General features: G+C 35.5%; 1 protein-coding gene across 3 annotated transcripts in view; it reads right to left on the bottom strand.

Moving 5' to 3' along the window:
* The window catches only part of LOC150108890 (E3 ubiquitin-protein ligase RNF123-like), a 660,886-nt gene that overhangs the window by 380,444 nt on the left and 253,766 nt on the right, over nt 1-26,676 (bottom strand). For all 3 annotated transcript variants that reach the window (XM_090410696.1, XM_090410708.1, XM_090410702.1), the window contains one exon: nt 11,777-11,879. In XM_090410696.1, coding sequence (XP_090266822.1) covers nt 11,777-11,879 — 103 coding nt within the window. The remainder of the gene's footprint in view (nt 1-11,776; nt 11,880-26,676) is intronic.

Below are 26,676 nucleotides of genomic sequence, written 5' to 3'. Positions count from 1 at the left end.
ACTTTGTTATTAATGAAGAGCTACCAGAATTAGAGTCATTGCATAACACAGCCAAAGGTCAAGACATTTATGATGCAGTTATGAAGGTTGTAAATGGTACTGGTGACATCAACAATCTCACAGCTATTGTGACAGATGGTGGCAAATCAATGTGTGGTACTCAAACAGGCTTAGTTGGCTTACTAAGGAAGGCTGGAATCAATTGCCCTGTATTGTACTGCATTATACATCAGGAGGCTCTGTGTGGTAAAATTCTGGAGATAGAGGATGTTATGAAAACTTTATAATGAAGTGCGTGAATCTAATTAAGGGCGGAAATCGGGCCTTGACACACTGCAAGTTTCTTTCTTTTCTAACAGAAATGGAGGCAGAATATGATGATTTAGTGTTGTACACAGAAGTACGTTGGCTAAAAAGAGGGAACTGTTTGAAACGGTTTTTTGATTTGAGAAAGGAAATAAAACAGTTTTTAGAGGAACACGAGAAGACAAACAAAGAACTAATTACAAAACTATGTGATCCACATTTTAACAGCTTGCTCACCTTTCTAACAGACATCACACACCACATGAATGAACTCAACGTGAAGTTACAGAGATGTAACCAAACAATCTCAGATTTAGTCGGACACCTAGATGGGTTCATAAGTCGACTGAAGGTTTTTAAATTCACCATAGTCAGAGGAAACTTGGTATATTTCCCTTCCTGCAGGGAGTTGATGGAGGAGAGCCATGACATTGACTTCAAGTTTTCTGTGCCAATGTTAGACCAACTTTTGGAGCAATTCAGTAAGCGATTTTCCAACTTCAGTGACATGCAGCCACAACTGACATTATTTAACAACCCAAAGAAATGCGACATTTCAGAGCAGCATGACACTATTCAATTGGAGTTGTGTGACCTTCAAAGTAACCCCTTTTTCCAGTCAAGGGTGGAGATAGGCATTGACTTTTGGAAACTGGTATCAAGGGAAAAATATCCTGCATTGAGTGATTTCAGCTTGAGAATTGCATCTATGTTTGGAAGCACATACATATATGAATGCACTTTCTCAACTATGAGGGCAGTTAAATCATCACAAAGAAGCCGACTGACTGATGACCATCTTTGGGATTTGTTATGAATATCATCATCATTGTTGAAAATCAACTTTGATGAACTTGTTGCCGCACATGAACACCCACAGTGTTCTCATTAAGTTGTATTACATGTAAAAAAAACAGAAATATGTAATTAAATTTATTTAAATTATATTTAAATGATTTAAATATAATTTATATTTAAATCATATAATTAATATCTACAATTATATAATATATAATTGTAGATAGACAATAATGATGTAATTTTTTTCATGTAGTACTATCATATCCTGTACACCCCTTGAGGGTACATGGCAGGAATTTGATGATGATGATGATGATAATTTAACAACTTATATTTAAATCAATCAAGCATTTTATATTGTTCTCCCAGTAGTAAAATGATTTAACAAATATAGTAATTCAATACATATAACTATTGGCTTGAAAAAATGCAGACTTTATTTTTATTTAAGTTCTGTCTAAAAGTGTGCAGCCGTGATGCTATCACTCATCATATATTGGCCCTCGTATAGAATGAAGTTGGCCACACCTGATCTAGATGATTTCTTTGAGACATCACAAGACATCCATGTTTGCAACTTTATTCAATCACAAAAAGAGATTTCTTCAAACGCATTTCACTTAGTGCAGCCTTTTGCCTTTTATCTTGTTGAGTGCTACCATGTGAACCCTTTGCTTCATTTGAAAATTTGAATGTTTACCCACTTTCTACTTGAAATCATCAGTTATACAAATTGTCACAAGCTAATTCATCTGAGTTTGCAGTTATAATCTTCAGAAATAGTGTTTGTGCTTACTTTTTGGGCACCAGTGTATATACCATTTGTATATTTGTATTGGAGGCCTTAAAAATTCACATTTGATTTCTAGTACAGGATTTCTATATAAACTAATCCTCTGCTAACATATAATAATCATGCATATGCACTATAGGTTTGCAGTGCCTTTCATGGATGGGATTCATCACAAAAAAAAATTATCATATAGGTGCCGTAAAAGGAATGACATATGTTGTAGAACTGGAATGCCTGAAGTGTCTAATAAGCACAGAATTAACAAGAAAAGATGGAATGAATGGTGCATTGCAAGTCACCAAATAGAATAGGATATTCAATAAGTGACGCAGTTCTAAAATTATGCTTGTTTATTGATGCCAGAAGTATCAGAAATAAGGATGGAGTTTGCAGCACTAGTCAAACTTTGTCATAAGTCAATAGGACATTAGCATGACTTAGAAGCAGAGAAAATGGTTATAGGGGTAGAATATGAGGAATGGAGTATTGTCAGGGATACTAGAAAACAGGAAGGGGTGAAAAGGTACTTTTAAATCCAACAACAAAACAACAAAAAAAAAGCAACTAACAAGATTGAGTAGTGGAAGCATTCAGCATGAAAACAAAAGTTTTTAAGTGGGCAGCAGATCTGAGGTTATCTGGTGAGATCTAGTCTCACATTGAAATATATTTGGGGGTACCAAAAAATAACCGGAATCTGAACTTGGCACATGCACATTTCCTAGTTATGGATGATGCTGCTAGGCATAATGAGTGTGCAGTTTTCTGCATCAGTCTGGCAAGTGGCATCATCCTGTTTGAAGTGGTTCATTGTTCTGGCTGCTTTTACAAGCAAGTTTGGTTATTTTGTGATAGCTGACCACAAAGAACAGAGTGTGTGCATGAAATTTTGTGTTCTATTGGGTAAAACTGCAGCTGAAACTATTGTTATGCTTTGACAAGCCTTTAAGGATGATGCTTTAAATAAAATGCAGGTCAATGAGTGGTTTTCCCTGTTGCAAAAATGGGGACATGTCAGTTGAAGACAACCATGATCTGGCCAACCTTCGACAAACAGAAATGATGAAAACATCAAAAAGGTTTGCCAGGCAATCAATGAATATCGTTCAAAAGACCACTGAGTGAGTTTCTGAAGAGACGAATTTATAATGGAGTTCATGCCAGCAAATTTTAACAGGTTTGCAAATGAAATGTGTGTCCGCTAAATTTTTACCTTAATTGCTTATAAATCTCAATGTTTTGGGAAGACTGCATGATAGTGTGTGACAAAAATGGCCAGAAATGTGAAGTAGCAGAGATTGGTTGTTACACCACAACAATGCCCCAGCCCATACAGCCTTCTCTATCCAACAGTTCTTGATGAAAAACATGGTGGTTGTTCCCCACCCTCCCTACTCTCTTCATGTGACTTTTTTTTTTTATTCCCATGGATAAAGAAAACCATGAAAGGGCAGTGATTCATTGATGTGGACAAAGTGAAAGGAAAGTCACTGGAGGCCATAAATGGTATTCCAGTTGAACAATTTCAGAACTGTTTTCTGCAGTGGAAAAAACATTGAGACAAGTGCAATGATTCACATGATGGAGAATACTTTAAAGGAGACTAGAATATGGTATTATAAACTTTAATATATATATTTTTTTAAATAAACAATTCTACTTATTTTTGGGTACTCCCTCACAGATTTAGATAAGGGATATGAAAATGAAGTGCAAATATGAAAAAGTGGTTAGTAATGGCATCAGAATTAGATCTTTTGCTTGGAGGGTGGTGATTGAGTGGAATGGATTACCAGGGTCTGTGTAAATGATTGTCAGTGAATTAATGCATTAAGGAGAGATACAATAGGTACTGTGTGGATAGTCTGGTCCTCGAGCAATTAACTTTTCGACTCCATGGCGATTCCTGTGCAGCAGTAACAACAACAATAATAAAAACAGCTAAAGCTATGATGCCAATGTATTGTCTGTTAACTTCTTTTGTCCAGTTTACTCTTTTATAAAATAAAAACAGTTTCCAGTAGGGAAAACACTCACCTCTATTATGAGACTAACTCACCTTCAGATGAAAAATAATCCTTATAAAAAGTTCTTCACATTCTACATAGGATTCAAACCAGGTCTTTCCAATCAAAGCACATCACTAATATCAACTGAGCTATGGAGGCTCCAGAGTGATGATCTTATACCAGTGATGACAATCATCTATAAATTTATGAATATAGAGTTAAATTAACTCTATATTTATAAAATTACAATATTACTATTTTTATTATGATGACTAATAGCCTTACAAATGCTGATGTAATTAGCACAGTACAATATTAATATTGTACTGTGCTAATCATGCTAATAATAGTAACTCAGAATTAAATGTACATAGTTATTTTTAACTGTATACATTGCATTGTGCACATTCAGTCCTCCATGTAGGAAATCCTTATGTGTTTCTCAAGGAATACAATATACAGGCTTTTAAATCAAATGTAAACAACTTTCTCCTTTCCAACCCACTACTCATACACATTACTAACATTCTGTAAGTTGATCAACCAACTTCTCATGTATGGGCTCGAAAATGGGGGAAATCACAGCAAGTCATTTCAAGTTTTTTCAATCTTTTTCAAGTCATTTCCTGGAATTTATTCACTCTCCCAAACATACCTAAAACTGATGTGTAACTGAGTTGGGTGCACAAATAATTATTAAAATGGGTAAATATCAGGTTGTATAAATTCACTTCCAAATAAAGAGAGGTCTCTATTTGTTTAACTAAACTAGGCTTTTAAATACAACTAGATGTATTTAGTTGTATTCCAAATATCCATGTCATGTGAAAAAGAATTAGCTATCTGTTATTAGATCAAGAAGTTTGACAATACATTTATAGTATATGAGCAATTATGAGATAAAAGTCAGTAAAATATAACACAGAGATAATGAGTAATGAAAGATTGAGAAAGAAAGATAGCTAAAAATTAAAAGTTCTGTGTGATTTATTACAGTTGTTTTTACAAATATGATTCTTTCACTAGAATAAACAAGGAAATATTAACTTCCAAATGGTATCGAAATGGGCCTAGTAACTTTCTATTTTGTCAATCATGAACTCCATTGCTTTAATATTCAAGATTCCATCAAATGAAATAAATTCGTCAGGAAATTATATTCTTCTTTAATCCTTTATCCAAGTGTAAATAAACAAAATCTGCATGTGAAGTATCTTCACATGCAGATTTTGACATGTAGATTCACTAGCTATAGAGGCTGATGATTTCACATCAATTACCTTGGTATCCCATAATGCAAAGCACACTTCATTTCAGCCATGCATAATACTATACATTGACTTCTATATTAATTCAACCTTGGTATCTCTTTTGCATCTGGCTCCCACTGATGAGACCTCAAAACTGGCCGAGTTAGTGACCCTTCCCATAATGTACAGCATTATGCATGTCAAGAACAAAATATCATTGCACTATGGCACATGATTTGAAGTCATTGGCCTCTATACACAAGTAGTCTAGTCATGAATATACTTCATGCAAACTTTGTTGGACTACACTTGGATAAAGGATTAAAAAATATATATATGATTTCTTTGTAAATTTAATTTATAATCAAGTGAAAAGCTTTCTAATGTTAATTGAAAGTCAGTTTCATTGATAAGCTTCTCAATTTAAGAGTGATTTGGAACTATTGGTAGAGTTCTAATTGTTTCTTGTATGACATTGTTGAGGGACTCTTTCATACAAAAAATGAATTCAGGTACTAAATTTTGAGAAATGAAGACAAAATGTCTCATATATGTTCTTTATTCTGTGAATAAAGATGAAAAAATAGTTTAATGAATCCACAATGCCATTATCCAGGTAGAAAGGATTATTTTATATTCCTCCTGAGTTTAAAAACATGAAAAGCATGAAGGTGCTAATAAAATAAAGAGACTGAATCCCTCTTCAAACACTTTCTGTTTTGTCCATAAAGGATTAAAACCATATTAGAGAAAGCTTTGCTGGATTTTTGTAACTGAAAATGATAGTATAGAAAAAGTAATCCATTCTTCTTACTGCAAACTTAGTCTTGCTTATATGAGTCTGATCACTTTAAATGCATTACTGATTTTCTAGTGTTCATGAAGAGACAATTAAGTGCACGACTGGACCCACATTTTCAAATATGTCTTGGTGCTTGCATATGTATTTTCATGATACTTTTAATTTACAAAAATGCATAAATTATACAAGACAAAATTATTTGCTGGTTTTTCAAATGCAATCATCGAATTCCTCAAATATCAAATATTTGAAATATATCAAATAAATACCCTCAGACATGAATAGGATATTATAATAGATATGAGAAGTTTACATCAAACTTCTAGCAATAATTTTCTGCAAAATTATTCCATTATTTCTTAGTACTCCAATATTATCAGACATATTTCAGACTTCTATGGTATTTCCTTACTGTATCAATCAACCTAGATCTAGTCATCTTTCTCTAGTTCTTTTTCCTACCACCATCATAGCAACAAACATTTGTTTTGATAACCTTTCTTCACCTATTCTTTCTCAGTAACCAAACCACTTAATTAGCTCTGCTCACACATTCCTGAATGCTAACAATGTTAGGTTCCTTTCTAATATCCTCATTTTTAATATGATTGTGCCATTGATCCATATGTTTTCAATTCCCTAATATTTCTCAGAATTCTCATATCATTGATCTCCATTTTATTTCTAACCAGCCAAATCCATAAGATGAAACTGGTCTGAACACAGTCATGTATATAGCTAGCTTAGTGTTTTGACTAATTATTATCAATGGACCTCCATGGAGTCAAAAGACTCACTGTGGGAGGTCTCACTTTCACAGCTCATCGTACCTTGACTTAAATGCATTCAGTGTCCCTGCGCTAATCACACTCTCAGGCAATGAATTCCAATCACAAACCACTGTCCATGCAAAAAAATATACTCTTCACCCCCTTGCTCACACCCACCTTTTACAGCCTTTTAGGGATGGCCTCTCATTCTCCCCCCCCCCCCCCCACACACACATACCCTGTCTCCAGATATTCTATGAAAAATCTCATCCATGCTAATCTGGTAATTACCCCTTACCAACTTGTATGTCTTGATCATGTGTCTCTCCTCTTCCCTTCTATCATTGGGCTCTGTAATTTGCATTCTCTCAATCTCTCCTCATATTCTACATGCCAGAGACTAATACATCTTATATAATGGAATCAAAATATCCTCGCTACTACATGTCAGTGTTCTCCACATCATCTCCATAATCCAAGCATGTTGTTCTCACAATTTTAGCAAAATGTCCACAAAATTTCAAGTCCATATCCACCATAACTTCCAATTCTTTCATTTACTCCACCTCCTCTAAAATATCACCGCTAAACCTATACTCTGCATACCATCTTCACTTCCCAAATTTTAAAACCTTATGCTTTGCAACATTAAACTGGCATCCCCACACACTTGCCCATTCAGACAGTCTATTTAGGTCCTCTTGCAAAGTTACATCTGCTGCACTACTCATAACTCTCCCCAACTTTGCTTCATCTGCAAACAACTATATCTTGCCATTTACAACTTTCCAATGTCATTTATATACAAATTAAACAATGGCCCCAAGGGCATGCCACTAGTGACTTTCCTCTTCTGGTATATCACTCCTCCATACACAACCTGCTGATACATATCAGACAGCAAATCTCCAATCCAATGCACTAATCTATTATTCAACTCCATCTGTTCCAATTTAACTACTAGTTTGTCATGTGGCAATGTATTGAAAGTCTTTGCAAAATCTAAATATACTACTGTATATGCATTCCCTTTGTCTAGTGTATTCGTCATCTTGTTATAATAAGCAAGCAAATTGCTAAAACATGATCTTCTTTAGCAAACCTATGCTGTCCATTAAAGAAGTTCTAGTGCTGTTCACCCAGTTCTGAATCCTTGTCCTCACTAGCTTCTGCAACACCTTGACCACAACTCCAGACAAGCCTATGTATTCTTATAGCAGAGTTCAGCTATAGTTTGATGTCCAATATCGAATGGCCTATAATTCAAAGCCTTAGTTTTATCACCTCCTTTATGAAGCAGAACAATTTTGTCATTTTTCCACTCCTTCGGGAACTGGACTAATCTAAGACTCATGTTAAAAATGTATACCTTAAAGCTGCTGCTGTTAACTCTCTGGAACATTTCCTCAAGACACGTGGTGATATACCATCAAGACCCATGGCCTTGTTGACATCAAGTTGGCTCAATTCCTCATATATCTCCTGCTCACTCAAAATCAGTGGTTCCTTCCCAATTTCTACTGCTCTCAAGTTCTGCATTATGCTACAATCACAAGGATGGAAGACTTTAATGAACTACTCATTAAACACCTCTACTATATTCCTCCTCAGTGTTTATCTTTCTCCCATTATCATTGACCAACATCATCTTCCCATAATCATCCTTCCTTCTACTGGCCACATATCGAAAAAACTCCCTAGGATTTTTTTAAATTTCATTTGCTAACTGCTGCTCATTGTACTCCTCATGTAACTAATTATCTCCACTCATCTTGGGCCACCTCCACAATGGCTTTTTTTTCCAGATTGCACATTTCACCTCTTCAATCATCCATTTTGCACCTACTTTATTTAATCTCCTGACCTTTGATATACACTCAGTCATTGCCTATGCCTGATACTTCCTGAGTAGAAACCAAGCAGCGTTAATTTCCTTTCCTTGCAATTCCTCATTCCCCGTGGTATCTCTGTGAGCCGCCTCCTGAGTTGTCATAATCACCTGCCTTATATTTCCACATATAACTCTTTCTCACAAAAGTCCTGATATGGCTGGGAACCATCCAAGTGATCACTTCACTTTCACCAAATGGAGGAAAATGTGACACCTCATTTACAACATCTGATGAGATAATCAAATCCAAGCTCCTAGATCTATACATGGCTCTGTTATGTACTAGTACTTATCTCTTAAAAACTCAAGAAATTCACTCTCTCTGGTTTCTGATATTGTCTCTTCATTCCAGTCTATATATTACCATAATTGAAATTGGCAAATAATGATCACCCTTTTCTTAGTAGCCAAACCAATTTGTCTAAACTTTTCCTTCCCACTGCCTTCCACATTACCAGGTCTATAGCAACACCCCTACTAATCATTTGATCCTATCCACCTCCACTTCACATGATACTGCTTCAAAACCACTGTCAGTATTTGCTCCTTGCATCTCCACCCTAGATGGGCAAAACTCCTCTGCCATCATCAATAACACTTCTCCTCCCTTTTTGCTTTGTCTATCTTCAAGAAAGATTACATATTCCACCACTCTATTCCTGTCAGAATGTCATCCTTGTTCAACATGTGCCACTTATACCAACAATTTTGGGGTGAATGAACTCTATCAATTCTACAATTACATTCTCCTTGTTTCGAACGGTACTAGCATTTATAAACATACACATTACCTCATTTCTGTTTCTATAAGAAGTTCCACTAATCCTATCTCTTGGACTTGACTCCTCTAAACACTCCCATGTCCATTCCTGTCTATCATCACTAATATTACACCCTTCCCTAGACCTAAATGTAAACCCACATCCTTGACTGTCTTAATCCTTTCTTGCTCAACTCACACATCTACTCCTGAAACCATCATCTACTTTTCATGCAGTGTCCCTATGTCCACCCTGACCTCCCGTTTCTCTGTCCACTCTGTATTCTTTCTCTCTTATCTTCACTCACACCACTCACCTCTCTATTCCCAAAATTTCCTACCTTACTCACTGCCTCTTCCACAACACTTCTTGCTTCCTCTTCAGTCATTCTCTCTTATAGCAAGAATTTGTCCAACTGACTCACACCAAATATGTTCAAATGTAGCCCAACTCTTTTATACAGCTCTATCTACCCCTCAAACTCATCCCACACATTCACCACATGAACTCCTTTCTTCTGACACAACTCTGCTAGCATACCATTCATAATCTTTGCTAACTACCTTACCTACCACACTGCTTTCTTTCACTCTCCTCAACAGATTCATGACATCCATCCTTACATTCTTCTCATTACCAGACTAATCATTCGTACCAGCTACCACTACCAACTCTTTTGCTCACATACTCCTCTTACCCAGTGCTTCAACCAACCTGCTCATTCTACCTCCAACAAAACAGACCTTGTACACCTTTTCACTCACCACACCTCTTATCATCGAATCTCCATACACTGCCACTCTCAAATCGTTCGATATTATTTTCAAATCTTTTGTCCCATTCTTCACATTCTCATACAAATCCATAACTCTCCTCAGTTTATTCCTCATACATTTAATCTCTTGCCTCATCTTTACCAATTCCAATTTCATATCTTCAATAAGTTTTTCAGTGCCATTTATGTAAATTGCATTTTCACTTCCTTACACATTCAGTGTCTTATTGCTCATCACTGACTTGCCACTGACTTTCTTACCACCACTAACTCGCTATCATCTAACATACACTATCTTGCCAATCAACATTCCTAACTCATCACCACTTTCACCCACTGTCTTACTATTACTGCTCAAGTACTCAGCCGTACCGTTAACTCTGCTTACTCCAGTAGCTACATCCATGATCTTTTGCCTGCTACTGCTTACATTCAGTGATCTCATAATCCATAAGTATGCTACACTTCTTACACACCCAACCTCGCTCATCTCTGATATTTATCCTCTCCACATAAATATCTTCAATCTCACCCCAAGCATACATGCTGCATTCACCACATTTTTGAAAAATTCATGCCACTTACATTCATCTTTCACACTACCTTACTCATGCTCAAAGCTGCACACAAGAAACAAAGAAATTGAATAAATACAGAATTATAACTACACTAAACACAGCCTAATAATGACAACTATCATACAACAATATTTAAAAAACTAATTATTGCTAATGCCACACACAATTTGAAATTTTAAACTTATCTTTTCACAGTGATCTTGATGAATACATCTCTCTCTCTCTCTCTCTTCTTCTTTTATTTCATATAAATTTATTCAGCTGACTCCCTACAATACCAGCTTTGCTAATTTTGTTATCTATTTTCATATTTAATTCACCATCTTCACTAAAAATTATGCTTAAATAGGTGAAATGCTTTACTTCTTCTATGGGTTTTCTATACAGGATGCAGGTGATGTTTTCAATATTCTTTCCTATTTCATAGGTCTGTTTAGTGCTGATTTTCATATCAAAATAATTATAGCAGTTATTCAATTTAGCACAGGAATCCTGCAGAGTTGCAGTGAATTTATTTATGAGTATACCATCATCTGCATTAAGTAAAGAGCTGAGTTGAATTATCTTCAATTTTGATACCAGTCCTAATGAGATTTTCTTTCATAATGTGATCCATATAGATGAATGGCAATAGAGATAATGTGTCCCATTGTCTCACACCTGAGTTAATATCAATCTTCATGTTTCAATAATAGCTTCTGAATTACAAAATTACTAAAGGCATAATTTGCTTAAACCTTTTATTAGTTTAATTAAACTGAATAAGAGAATGAAATGAATTATATTTATGTATTAAGAAAAAAAAATCTGTGCAATATGCTAATAGACAAAGAATTGATGTATATTTTCAGGTCTGTTTAAGTTAATTTTTAGTTAACCACTGGAAATTAACAAGAAATGAAAAAAACTGTTTTCACAATACGTCAGAAATTAGTAGTTTTTAAATGTAAGAATAGTACACTTCTTCCAATTGGAAAACTTAGTTTGAAATGCATATACAAAGTAAAACCATTAAAAAAAAAAGTAAAGTTAATATTCACCTCTTGTCCAGTATCAAACCATACAACAGGAACAGCCTGTGACAATACTGAATTATCTAATGGCTTCACTTCTAAAAATACTGGAAACTTAATTTTATCAAATGTACACATAATTAAGGATCATATCACAAAAAAAAAAAAAACATCACCCAAACTCATATTATACTATTTAAAACATGTAGAAGATAAACCTTTACTATAATTCGAAATTGAAGAAAATGTCAAAACCCTTACAAATTGCAATGAAATGGATCGAAACTAATAATAGAATACACTTATTAAATAACATTTTCACAAGTCAATATTTTGCAGTAAAAATAAGTTAAAAATGAGTTTAAAATTAAGTAAAATATATTTTGACATAAGAGAAGATGTTGTTTATTTTTGAAGGTATATATCAGAACACAGAATTATAAGTAAATAATTATTTATTGACTTATTGCTGATATTTTGCTAGTGTTATAACCAGCATCTTCAGAGCACAAAAACACAGTTTGTCAGAGTACGTGAGACTACAACAACACAAAGACTAAAGTCCTGAAAAAAAAAAAAGAGAGAGAGAGAGAGAGAAAGCAGGTACTAGTTATGTCTAAAGATGATTGTCTCCCAAATCTTAGGCAAATTTATACAGCCATATTTGTTGAGATTCAGAGTATGTTTTAGGGCTTCTGTCGCTTCTAAGAACAATCTCTCTGACTAGTAAAAGCTTTTCTGCAGTACTTTTGTTTTCTTCCATTTGATCCTGTGTGCAGGGGTATCCAAAGCATGGTCTGATAGGCTCAACTTGCCACATTGATAGTGCCAGATGTATCTTTTATGTTCACTCATGCAGATGTCTGCAGTTCTTCCTGTTTGACTGTAGTAGGCTTGATCACACGAGCAGGGTACTTCGTAGACTCCTAAATGTGATAAAGGAGGGATGCTGTCCTTGGGTGAATGGATGAGAGTTGCTAATTTGACACATGGTCTGAATACAGTGCGCAGTTGATGTTTATTGAGAATTTTAGATATCTTTCCCGATGTGCTTTTAACGTATGGGATGGTGACTGTTTTGTTGTAGTTCTCTGTGTGGATAGTGGAAGAGGTTTCTTAGGAGCATTTAGTATTTTGTTTATCGTATGGGGATTATAGCCATTGGCCAAGAAGGTGTGGCATAAGTGAGCCAGTTCAGCAGCAAGAGCATTGTCATTGGAACAGATTGCTCTCACTCTGCGGTTAGCCTTTTTAAGATACCATACTGTTGAGAAGGGTGATGGTGTGATTGTTTGTGTACATATTTTCCTGTATGTGTTGGTTTCTAAAAACTGAGAATGTTAAGGAACCATCTGGAAGACATGAGTTCCACTCGGTCAAAGCCCAACGTATTTATAAATGAGCGAGTGTAGTGCTATTACGAGAACAGATTAACGTCACTCACCTTGAGTTATCAAAATTAAATTCAAGACTATCAACCTGCTATGTGAACTACTATGTAATATTTTGAACACAGAACTATGGAAGATCCTAGACAACATCACCAATGCAATGGCTAGAAAAGAATTCATCATAGTCAAAAACTGGCACCAAAAAAAGTTTGAAAATCTCCGACAATTACAACAAGATCGCATCATTGTGAATTTATCATCGCTCACCTTAACCAAAGAAGCCATTAGTGGTTTAAGTCGGGGGCACAATTTTGCTGTTACTCCCAAACAAGTTCCAAAAGCCGAAATAATGGTGTCTGTCAAACTGGGAATATACGTCCTGCCTCCAGCAATAACCAATAATATACGTTTAGATGTGGCCAACATCCTAATCAAGTCTAAGCCTCCCAGAAATAATATCCCTCATAAGGAAATCATTGCTCTAAAAGAGTTACATAATAATAACCAGATTATCATAACAAAAGCAGACAAAAGGAATGCAACTGTGGGTGATGGACACAACAAAATATGAAAACAAAATGCCCACACTTTTACAAGATCAGTCAACATACAAAATTATAGATCACAATCCACCAACACACAAAAGAATAAGGTGTGTAAATTACTGAAAAAAAAGTCGCTTCCTGGCCCACAGAAACAGTAAACAAACTCATGTTCCTGTTAAAACACCCAGGATATATGGAGCACCAAAAATTCACAAACAAGGTATGCCCTATTGTAGATAGTATAAATAGTCCCACATACAAACTGGCTAGACATTTAGCCAAGCTACTAGCCACTCTCACAAACAATTCTCCCTCCTTTGTCAAAATTTCTGCCCACCTAAAAAGTAGTTTAGAATACAATACCTTAAAAAGCTCAGACTTAATGGTGAGCTTTGATATCACCTCACTATTCACAAATGTACCGCTAACTGAAACCCTTAATCTGCTAAAGTCACACTTTTCCCCTGATATATTTGAACTATTTAAATTCACAATACATGCAGGATATTTCACATGGAAAAAAGGGAAAATATACAAACAATCAGATGGGACAGCTATGGGCTCCCCCCTTAGCCAACTTCTACATAGAACACCTGGAAAAACTAGCTATCAATACAGCCACTCTCAAACCAACACTTTGGATACGCTATGTTGACAATGATATGCTTGTCATTTGGCCACATGGCCCAGGCACATTGGATACATTCTTAGCACATTTAAATAGCCAACATTCAAAAATCCACTTTACAATGGAAATGGAAGCTAATAACTGTCTGACCTTCCTAGATACACTAGTCACACATCTTCCAGATGGTTCCTTATCATTCTCAGATTTTTAGAAAACCCACACATACAGGGAGATATTTACACAAACAATCACACCATCACTCTTCTCAACAGTATGGTATCTTAAAAACGCTAACCCATAGAGTGAGAGCAATCTGTTCCAATGACAATGCTCTTGCTGCTGAACTGGCTCACTTATGCCACACCTTCTTGGGCAATGGCTATAATCCCCATAAGATAAACAAAATACTAAATGCTCCTAAGAAACCCCCTCCTACTATCCACCACAGAGAACTACAACAAAACAGTCACCATCCCATACGTTAGAGGCACATCGGAAAAGATATCTAGCACTGTATTCAGACCGTGTGTCAAATTAGCAACTCTCATCCATTTACTCAAGGACAGCATCCCAACTTAATCACATCCAGGAGTCTACAAAGTACCCTGCTTGTGTGATCAAGCCTACTACGGTCACACAGGAAGAACTGTGGACATCTGCATCAGTGAACATAAAAGATACATCTGGCACTATCACAAGTCGGGCCTAGCAGACCATGTTTTGGATACCCCTGCACACAGGAACATCTGGAAGAAAACAAAAGTACTGCACAAAAGCTTTTACAAGTCAGAGAAATTGTTAAAGTTTTTACAAATCAGAGAGATTGTTCTTAGAAGCAACAGAAGCCCTGAAACACACTCTGAATCTCAACAAATATGGCTGTATAAATTTGCATAAGATGTCTTTGTGTTATTGCTACAATATATATATATATATATATATATATTTTAGATAGAGGATAGATTTAGTCTGTGTGTTGTTGCCATAATTTTGTTAAACTAGTCCCTTTGTTACACCATGTTGTTGTTGTAGTCTCGCATACTGTGACAAACTGTGTTTCTGTGCTCTGAAGATGCTGGTTATAACACTAGCAAAATATCAGCAATAAGTCAATAAATAATTATTTATTTATAATTCTCTGTTCTGATATATACCATCAAAATTAAACAATATTAACGATGAACACATAAGAGCAGAGTTAATGCTGCACATTAAATTTTAACATAAAGTGGAAAAAGGCAAAAGAGGATAACAACTTATACAACAGAAAGAAGAATAGTTTCCTCAATGTTCGAATCCTACTGAATTCGAACATTGGTCTTTCCAGCCAAAGGAGTAATACTACTGCACATCTGATGAGAAAGTGCTTTGTCATTTTATTAATTTTAACTTTTCTAGTTTTATTTGTTTCTTTATCACCATTATCATTTCTCCCTTTTAGGTTTTTCTCTTTCTTCCTTTTTCATTCCATGTTTGAATACAACTGTCTGGTGTAAAAATGAAAATATATTTTAATTAATTTTAAACTCATTGTTAATGAATCTTTTTAAATCACAATTAGCGATTTGAAAATACCATTAAAAGGTCATAAAAACCCAGTCACATATAGTGGCAGCAGAATTCTCACTTTGCAGAAGTTAAAATCCCTGCAAAATAAACAAAAATAGGCAGAACTATTATTTCTGCCTATTTCTGTTTAGACACAGATGCCTAAAAAGACAGAATTAATTGCTCTATCATTACCAAAATTATATTTTTAAACAAAATTACTTATGTAATTGTTACTTTACACTAGGAAAATTATACCAAATAGTTTCAATACCTATATGCAGGTGGCTTCTTCAGGGCTATGAAAATAAATGAGAATAAAATAATGAGTGGCACACATCAGGTCTCTCTAGACAGCCTGCGCATGACTGCTGGAAGATGAATTCTGATATATTAAGAGATCTAATTAGTAATTTCCAGACCATTCAGGATAAGGTCTTGGTTTCTGTTAAGGGAATGACTGCAAAAGATTACTTAATTTATCAAGTAAAAAGTTTTCTTCTGAAGGGCATGGTAGCTATATCCTAGTCAACATGGTGATTTTTTACTGACATAAAAGCTAGACCAGCCTTTCCTTCCCTTTTGTGATCCGTATGACTGATATTTTTTCCTCAATTCAAAACCTCAACTTCTCTGACATATGGAGACTAGACGACATGATCTTATAAATACCCAGATACTTCTAAAAGGGACAACAGCCTTTGAAGATTGGAAGAGATCATGTCCTGCTAGGATCAGCTTGTATGCTAATTGATGAATTAGATCTCTTGCCACACCATAATTTAGCTTTTCCAGCAATCACCTAGAGGCACTCCAAAGAGACGGCTGATATGCATTACTGTGATGTCATTTCATTTGTTTTGATTGTTACTTTGTAAGGATTTATTTGCATTTTGGCATCATTTGCTTTCTTCATTTGAATAAAGAAACTACTAGAAGAAACCACCAGAATATAGGTGTTGCAAAACTAATTGATATAATTTTCTCTTGTGTAAATTAATGGCTAATAAAATTTTTCTATTATTGCAAAGTTATTTAGGCGTAACATAATGTAACCAGTTATTGGTCCTAATATGTAAAAATGAGATGGGATGGAATAAACTGATAAAATCAATTAGATAAAAAAGTACATAAAGAAGTAATTCATGCTATAATGATATTGAGCTAGTAAACATGCAACTCTGATAAGGAGAAACAGTGAAAGGCTATTCATGTTGTCATGATCAAAGATTCCTTCAAAATTATTATTACACAGGCAGCTCCATGGAGTTGGAAGATTTACTGTAGGATACTCACCAACTATTATAACAACAAATGAACTAAATTATAAAAAGCTATTTATTAACTGACTTATATTTTGCTCGATTTCAAACCAGCATCTTCACAGCAAAACAACATTACAGTTTACATGCAACAATGAATAAGTGAAACAACTCAAGTTGTAATGGACAAAAGATCTGAATTCCTAATTTACAACACTAGAGCATGTCAAATTAGGACTTCAGATCTTTTGTCCATTACAACTTGAATTGTTTCACTTACTCATTGTTGGGCATAAACTGAAACATGTTTAGCTCTGAAGATGCTGGTTTGAAATCTAGCAAAATATAAACCAGTTAATAAACACTTTTTATAATTTAGTTTGTTTGGTGTTGTAATATTATTAAAATAAGTTATAAATAAATCCAACACATAATATCGTCTATTAGACTAGCTCACTATTATTCACATAATAATGAACATACCTCTCCTTAAACTCATTCACTTCTGGTAATTCATTCCAGTCATTCACCAAACAAAATATATAATCCACAGATCCTACTAATCATTGTTGCACAGCTTCTAGGAGTGACCGTCTTTTTCTCTCACTACTCGTGATGCACTGAAATATCTTATCACTCTTACAGAAAATCCTCAGGCACCTTATAAGTTTCTATTATGTCTCCTGTAGATTGACATCTAGTTAAGATATGTAGATGATGTCTTTTCTATTTGGTCTCATGGCCTACATGAAAAGTTACATCATTATTAACCTCCTATTGACAACTTTCATAAAAATTAATCTGTTATCTGTCAAGACTCCAATATTATCAGATTTTACATTCCTGTATTCTAAAGCACATTACATATTGCATCAATCCATCTAGATCTTGGTCTTTTTACATCCATCCTGACAAAGAACACTTTTTGTTAAGCTTTTTTCTAAAAATTCAGTTTAAATAACTATAAAACCTGAGATTATCTCCATTAAATGATTTCTGAATGGTAACAACATTAAATTCCTTCACTCCCCTAATATTTCTCAGAACTCTCATATCTGTGGCCTGTAGTCTTTGATTAAGTGTATCAAGTGTTGTATTTCTAACCTAGCTCTCAAAATTTGTTTGAATATATTCCATATAAATTTATTCAGGTGGTGTCTTCCAACCATACCAGCATCGCTAATTCTGTAGTCTACTTCCATGTTTAATTTGCATCGTCACTAAAAATTGTGCCTTAATAGTTGAAATTATTATTATTATTAACATCTGACCTCCACGGAGTCAGAGACGCATCGCAGGAGATACAAACTATTACATACACATCCAGCTGTGCCTTAAACTGATTCAATATATGTCTACATTTACAACACACTTAGGCAATGTATTCGACTCGCCAACCACTCTCCATGCAAAGAACCTTCTTCTCTCTCTCTCTCTTCTGCTCGCACCCTCTGTATACAGTTTCCAGCAATGGTCTCTTGTTCTACCCCCCCCCTCCCATTTCTATGAAAAATCTCTTCCATGTCAACCTGATAACAACCTGACTAGCTTATATGTCTCATTCATATCTCCCCTCATCCTCTTATTCACGAGGCTTTGCAACTTACATTCTTCAATCTGTCCTCATATTCCACATTCCAAAGACCACTGATCACCTTTCGTAATCTTCTCTGGGCGCTTTCCAACATATCCTCATCACCATGAAGACACGGCGACCAAATCTGTGCACAATAATCCATATGAAGCCTGATGAAAGCCTTATACAATGGCATCATAACCTCTTTATTTCTGCATGTCAAGGTCCTCTGGATCATTACCATTATCTGATGTGACATCTTCACAACTTGTGCAATGTGGTCCTGAATTTCAGGTCCTTGTCTACCATCACTCCTAGATCTCACATTTCCTGTATTTCCTTTAAAGTTTTCCCACCCAGTGCATACTTTGAATCCCATTGTTGCTTACCAAATCTCAAAACCTTACATTTTGCAACACTGAACTGACAGTTCACTTACCTGCCTATTCATGAAATCTATTCAAGCTCTCCTGTAAGACCATAACATCCGTTTGATTCTGCATTGCTTTCCCTAATTTTGCATCATCTGCAAACGCTGCATATCACTAGTTAAACCCATCCCAATATCATTAACATACAAATTGAACAGTCCCAAAACTGACCTCTGCAGTACACCACTAGTGACCTTCCTCTTTCAGAATACTGCACCCCACATACAACTTTCTGATATCTATCTGACAGCCAGTCACTGATACAACTTAGATGTCTGTATGCAATCCCATCGGTTTCAATTTATTTAACAGCTGGTCATGTGGCAGCCTATCAAACTCATCTCCCTTTAACAAACCCATGCTGATAACAGAGAATGTAGCTGATGTTTTCTGCCTATTTTCACTATCTCTGTTTTACAGCAGTTATTCAATTTAGTCAGGGAATCCTGCAGACTTTCACAGAAAATATTTAGGGGTATAACATCATCAGCATAAAGTAAAGAACTGAAATTAATATCTCCAATTTTGAAATCAGGTTTAACATAACTTTCCTTCATAATATTATCTGCATAAGTGACGACTTACAGTGGTAATAATGTGTACCCTTGTCTCACCTGATTTAACAAACCATCTTCCTGTATTTCCTTCACTTCTAACTGTTGACTTATAGACTATAATGTCCCATTTACAGCATATAGCTGTCATATTTGGAACAGCTTTTCTCATGGCTGGCTCACTTTTGCCTTTACCAGATCAATAAAACTTAAATACAGATCCTTGTTATACTCCTATGATTTCTCAACTTCTTCTTCTTCCTATGTTATGTCCAGCTTGGTGCAGTATCCAATGTTTTGCATTTGGCCCTCCATTTTCATTCAGTTTGCAGCATCAGTAGGGTGGACACCCATGGCCCGCATGTCTTCATTTAGGCTGTCCATCTATTACTTTTTTGGATGTCCTTTATGTCGTCAGCCTTGGTCACATGCTCATATCATTGTAGGCATGCTTCCCTCCTCTTCTCTGGGATTGGGGCAGCACCACAAGTTTTCCAGATGTTGTCATTTGTAATGTGGTCTAGTCGTGTGCATCCCAGTGTCCATCAGAGCATCGCATCTCATATGTCCTGCTGTTTTGTTACAGGCCAGGACTCTTCTCCATAAAAATGCAACTGGTCAGATGACTGTGCAATAGATCTTGGATTTGAGATGCAAGGATATTTTCTTGTCACATAGGATTCCAGTGATCTAACATCATTTCATCCCGACACCAGGCAGCATTAGTGTCTCTTCTGGCATCTGGGAGGGTACTACTATCAGACGTCACACAGGATCCAAGGTACTGAAAGAGTTCTTAGTAAGTTCAGTACCACTGACTAGAATTGCTGTTTGGGTGCCACATTCTAAACATTCAGGTTAAGTCGCAAACCAAAGTTGTCAAGTCATGTTTTCCACTGGTTGACCAGTAATTCATGTTCTGCTCTGGTCTTGTGGGCCAGCAGGACATCGTCGGTGTACAGTAGGGTCCATGGGTGAGGTTGTTGCAGATCTGGAGTCATGCACAGGATAAACAGAAGTGGTGATTGGGCAGATCCTTGGTGGACACCTACCTGAATGTTAAGTGGTGACACTAGCTGCACAGCAGATGGAGCTAGTGGTGTCAGTGTAGAGGAGCTGCACTCAGTATATATAGTCTTCAGGGATGTCAAGGGTGCATAGAATGTACCAAATCAGTTCATGTTGGACCCAATCAAATGCCTTCCCATGATTTCTCAACTATTTGTCTTAAAGTGAATTAACTGTCATCCTGACAACTGCTGTCGGCCTCAATCCAGCTTGGTCTTCTCCAAGCTTCCTTGTCACAATTTTTCTTAGCCATTTCTTAAGTATACTTGGATATACATTACCAGGAACACATAGTAGAAAAATTCTGAATTGAGATCTATTGAAGTCTATTGAGATCCTCTTGCATTTAGTTTTATTTCCCTTTTTGTAGTAGATACTATGAGAGATATACTTCAATCAGCTAGAATTCAATTCTCTAATGAATTCTACAATGTAGCCATTATAAAACTTTTATACCTACATATTTGAGTATTTCTGGTCTGAATTGAGCGGGCTTATAGTGCCATCTCTTAGGATTAGAAGGAACTAATTTTCAAGCTTCTGTCTGCTTTGTGGCACTATCTTTGTAAAAAAGTGCGAGACCATGCACAATGTCATCAGAGTTGTCCTTGACAACAGGAGCCAGGCAATCACGTGATGCGGCGATTCCAGGGTTAGTAAAAATGGCTTCAACAAGCAGCTTTCGACGTCAGTTTTCAATCAACTCTCATCAGAGAAATTTTTCAAAAGTTCCACATCCCAAGACCGACCATCACAGGGTGACGAACCCTTCAGACTGAGGGAAAGACATTTCCTAATACCTGTGCTACCCACACCCAAGAAATCAAATCCCATTATGCATTGTCATGTGTGTTCAAATACCACATTGGGGCAAAGAAAAAGAAAAGAGAGCCAGAATATGTGTGCCAAATGTGGCATAGCCTTTTGTGTACACCCCTGCTTTCAAAATTACCACACACTACTAAAGTATTGAAGTATTTTTGGGGAGGTGTTTCTCACTTGAAGTTGTGTGTGACATAGAATAAACAAATAAATTTCAAGATAAGTTTTGGGCATTCCTAACTTGAAAATAAAATTCCTATATAACAGTTTTGTTATATAGGAATTTTGTTATATTTTTGTATTTATTATTTTATAAATACAAAAATATTTTGGGTAAATTTGGAGAAAAGAGCAAAACTAATAATGGCAAATACTTGTTGGATTTCTGCTCAGGACATGGACTGGTTATTACTAACACCATGTCCCAACATAAAAATATGCACAAATTCACATGGAGAGAAGATGTAAGAAATAAGAAAAGTCTCATTGACTATGTTATTGTTGATACTGATGTTTTCTCCCTGGTGCAGGATCCCAGAGTGTACAGAGGATTTGAAATTGGAAGTGATCACTATTTAGTCTTGAGCAGGATAAAATTGAATTTCATATTGAAAAGAATAACATGTAAAAAAGTTTTAAAGTGAATAAAAGTTGAGCAGCTCTCAGATGTGAACTGTAGACTAAAATACACAAAGATTATTGAAGAAAAAATGAAAGAGTTTGAGAACAGGAACCAAACCTTGGAGATTCAGTGGCAAGCCTTGAAGAAAACCCTGAATTCATTCAGCCAGAGAGGCATGTGGTGAGGCTGTCTGAAAGGATAGAAAAATCAGAAAAGTGTGAGACCATGCACAATGTTATCAGAGTTGTCCTTGACAATAGGAGCCAGGCGATCACGTGATGCAGAACTCCATGGTGGACACAGGAAGTTAAAGAGGCAGTGAAGGAAAAGAAGATAGCATATCAAAAGTTCCTGGAAAATAAGTCAGCTTTTGCTCTTAGAGAATACAGAGACAAATGTAAGAAAGTGATACACTATGTAAAACTAGCTAAACAAAAGTCATGGGAGGACTTTGGCAAGAACATAGAAAATAAATATCAAGAAGGTGACAAAATATTCTGCAGGTTGTTGAAGAAGCTTAGAAATGGAGGAAAGAGTGCTGTTAAAGGAGTTAGAGATGATAAAGGTGACATGAAAATAGGAGAAAAAGATATCCTTGAAGTATGGAGTAATTACTTTGAAAAATTGCTAAATGAAACAAGCAGTGATAGCACAGTGGTAAAAAACACTCAACAGGCATACAGTCTGGTGGTATAAAAGTCTTACAGTGGCTGCACTGCATAGTTCAGAAAGCCTGGACAGAGGGACAAATTCCCGATGATTGGAGTAGAGCTCTAATAGTACCCATATATAAAAAGGGAAATAAAATTGAATGTGAGAATTAGAGGTATTTCTCTACTGAGTGTTCCTGGCAAGATCTATGCAAGTATACTTGAGAAACGATTGAGAAGAATTGTGGAATTCTTCTGAATTCAATTTTGTCAGATTCCCTGACTAAATTGAATAACTGTTGTAATAGATATGGTATGAAGGTCAGCATTAAAAAGACAATGAAAATGAAAATAGGTAGAATTGTTGAAAATGTCAACTGTGTTGTGAATGGGGAACCTGTGGAACAAGTAAAACATTTCAACTACTTGGCACGATTTTTACTGAAGATGGTAAATTAAATATAGAAATAGACATCAGAATCAGCAAAGCTGGTATGGTAGGAAGTCAACTGAATAAATTCATATGGAATAAGAGAGAAATTAGTCGGAACACTAAATTAGCTGTATACAAGACAGTGTTCAAACCAGTTTTAACTTATGGATCTGAGAGCTGGGTCAGAAGTAAAACACTTGACCAAAGACTAGAGACCGCAGATATGAGAGTCCTTAGAAAGATTATAGGCGTGAACAGATGGCATCAATGGTAATATCATATTAAAAATGAGGATATTGGGAAAGAACTTGACATTATCAACATCCAGGAATGCATTTAAGTGACCATACCACCTGAGATCAGCAGAGCGAATCTCAGGTGGTATGGTCACTTAAACAGAATGGGCAAAGAAAGATTAGCAAAACAAGTATTTTCTGTCAGGTTGGCAGCAAAACAACCCAGAGGAAGACCAAGATATAGATGGATTGATACGGTACAAAGTGCCTTAGACAATAGAAATATAAGATCTGATAATGTTGGATCTTGACAAGTAACAGACTGATTTGGAGGAAAATTGTAGATTGGAAGCTAGTAATGATGTAAATTTTTCATGTAGTACTATCATATCCTATACACCACTTGAGGGTACATGTCAGGAATTTGATAATGATGATGATGATATAACAGTTTTGTTCAGTGACTTCAATTTATACAGGAAAACAATGCAAAAATGTGTAATACATTATAGTAACTATTCATAATAATATTATAAAATATTTTATAATTGTGAAAATAACTGGAGGGTCATATGGTTATTTATTATCTCAGCAGTTGAAAGGTTAACATATTGAATAGGGATTCTAGAAATTACTTCTCAAAGAGAATTAGGATGATGGCCATAATTATTTCAACAATTTTTTAGCACTGTAGCCATGAGGGATGAAAGTAGCTGTGATAAATGGCAGTTCTTTATTTAAAAGAGAATCAGTAGAACATAGTTTATGTGCACATTGAACTTAAGTTTAATGACGTTTTAATCATAACACATTTCTGACAAGGCAATAATGTGAAGCAGCATCAATATGGATTGTTTTTCTGTATACTGACAAATGTAGATTGCCATTGAGTTTACACAAAATCATAACATCCAGAAATTAAGCACTTGTTTCCTTCTACTTTAAAGGTAAATTTAATTATTTCGTTCACCGAATTAATTTCTGAAGAAATTCAAGAAGTCAGACAAGGAAGAGTTTCACAGAGCAAAAACATCATTCATATATCTGTATCAAAACGATGGTTTAGGAGAAAATATGTTGAAAATATGATGTCTGAATTGCTCCATATAATTTCCTAAAGTAGGGGAAACCGGAGACTCCTTTCCACTTGGTCAGACTATAATAAATTTAATTTAATCCTTTATCCAAGTGTGTGCAAACAAAGTTTGTGCCTGAAAGTATCTTCAGGACTGGGGTAAAGTGGTACAACACCGGACGACTCCCTTGCAAAGGTGGAGCAAACTACCAACACTCCTATCTCAGTATCTCCCATAATGCAAAACACATCTCCTTGCGGATATGTATAATGTTATGCATTATTGTGGCCCTTCTCTTAATGCATAACATTATACATATCCACAAGGAGATGTGTTTTGCATTATGGGAGATACTGAGATAGGAGTGTTGGTAGCTTGCTCCACTTTGCAAGGAGTCGACCAGTGTTGTACCACTTTACCCCAGTCCTGAAGTTACTTTCAGGCGCAAACTTTGTTTGTACACACTTGGATAAAGGATTAAACTAAATTTATTATTAGACTCCTTTCCAGTTCCTTCTGTTTATAAAGTTTGTTTTGAAAACAAAAGTAATCTGAATGCTTTTGTCCTATCGAACTTCATGAATTTCTTGACAAAATTCCTTGAGAATAAGCACCTATTGAGAATAGCGCAATTGGAAGAATGACGGCATGTTGCACCCTTCGCTTGGAAAAGGTCTAAGTTCGATTCTCGTCATGGGAGAAATCTATATAGATTTTTTTCAATCAAAGGTGATTTAGCTGATCTCATATGAAGGTAACAGGGTTTTTTCTCCCAGAAACTCTGGTTTTTCAGCCAGTATACAGACAAATCGGGCCTTCAGAACACACACGATTTACAGACAAAAAATACTAGTTGTGGTGGGCAGTAGATGGCGTTGATGTGGATGATTGGTAGTAGATGTTCGGTGTAGTGGTGGAGACGGAGAGTTGCAGTGGGTGTCCTCCCGCGATAAGTCTACAGATTCCTTGGAGGTGTCACGAATAATAATAATAATTAATTCACTTTAATACAATAATTAAATTTACCTTTGAACTAGAAGAAAAGAACTATCTTCCATTTCTGGATGTTCTCATTTTGCTTCAACCTAATATAGTCTTCATTTCTCAGTATACAACTTTTTGAAAGATTACATAAAGTTGTGAAGCCCACATTCACAGATCAAACCTCAACAAAAATGATTGACCTTAAATTTCACCAAGTTTGGGAAGTCATCCTGAGTAATGCTTCTCATTCCTGTGTTCATAAATTTGTAGATATTTAATTTATTGAATTCTAATAGTTGTATATGGTGTTATTCTATTTCAGTTAATAACTGGCTTTATCATGTGCTTGCAAACTGAGTATTATTCTAATTGTGTTTTTATCTCTTTTCAACTGATTTGACAATGGCTAGGAAATCTATCCGAATATTCTGCAAATAATAAATAATTATTTTTGGTTATGTGGCATTTCATTACTTTATAATTTTATCATTAAGTTGCAATTAAGGTATTGAAGAGCTTGGCTCGGAATGGATTGCGTTGTGAAAATAAGATTTTTTATGATAATTAGCATAGGTCTGTGAAGGGAATGTCATGCTTTAGCAATCTACTTGCATTTTATGATAAGGTGATGAATTTGTTGGATAAGGGCGATTGATATATAGCAACATCTTGGACTTTGCAAAAGCATTTGAAAGATTAGCACATGATGATGTACAAACTGTGGAAGATGAAAGATGAGAATGGATAATAGATTTACTACTGGCCTGGTTGTCCCAGTGGTTAGCATATCTGCTCTCCATTCAACAGATTATAGGTTAAAATATCACTGTGAACATGGATGCTCATGACTACCACTAGGTGAAAGGTGAATTTTATCACCTGAAAGCCAGAATAGTTTGAAGAAGTTGTTTGGTCTCTACTGCAGGATTTCTGAACTAGGTAAAATAAATAAATAAAAATACATAAAATTAATTAAAATAAAAAACCTTAACCACCATGGTGCTAATGTACTATAGGCTTACAACCTTTTGTGGACAGGAGTCACGAAAAAGAAAAAAAAAAACATGGATTGAAACAAGTTGTGTATGATGAGGCAGCATG

Source organism: Typopeltis vanoorti, chromosome 2 (genome assembly GCF_054136105.1).
Source record: "Typopeltis vanoorti isolate ZY-2024b chromosome 2, IOZ_Tvanoo_1.0, whole genome shotgun sequence".
In the NCBI taxonomy this organism is placed as follows: domain Eukaryota; kingdom Metazoa; phylum Arthropoda; class Arachnida; order Uropygi; family Thelyphonidae; genus Typopeltis; species Typopeltis vanoorti.
This window is presented reverse-complemented; position numbering and strand designations above follow the sequence as displayed.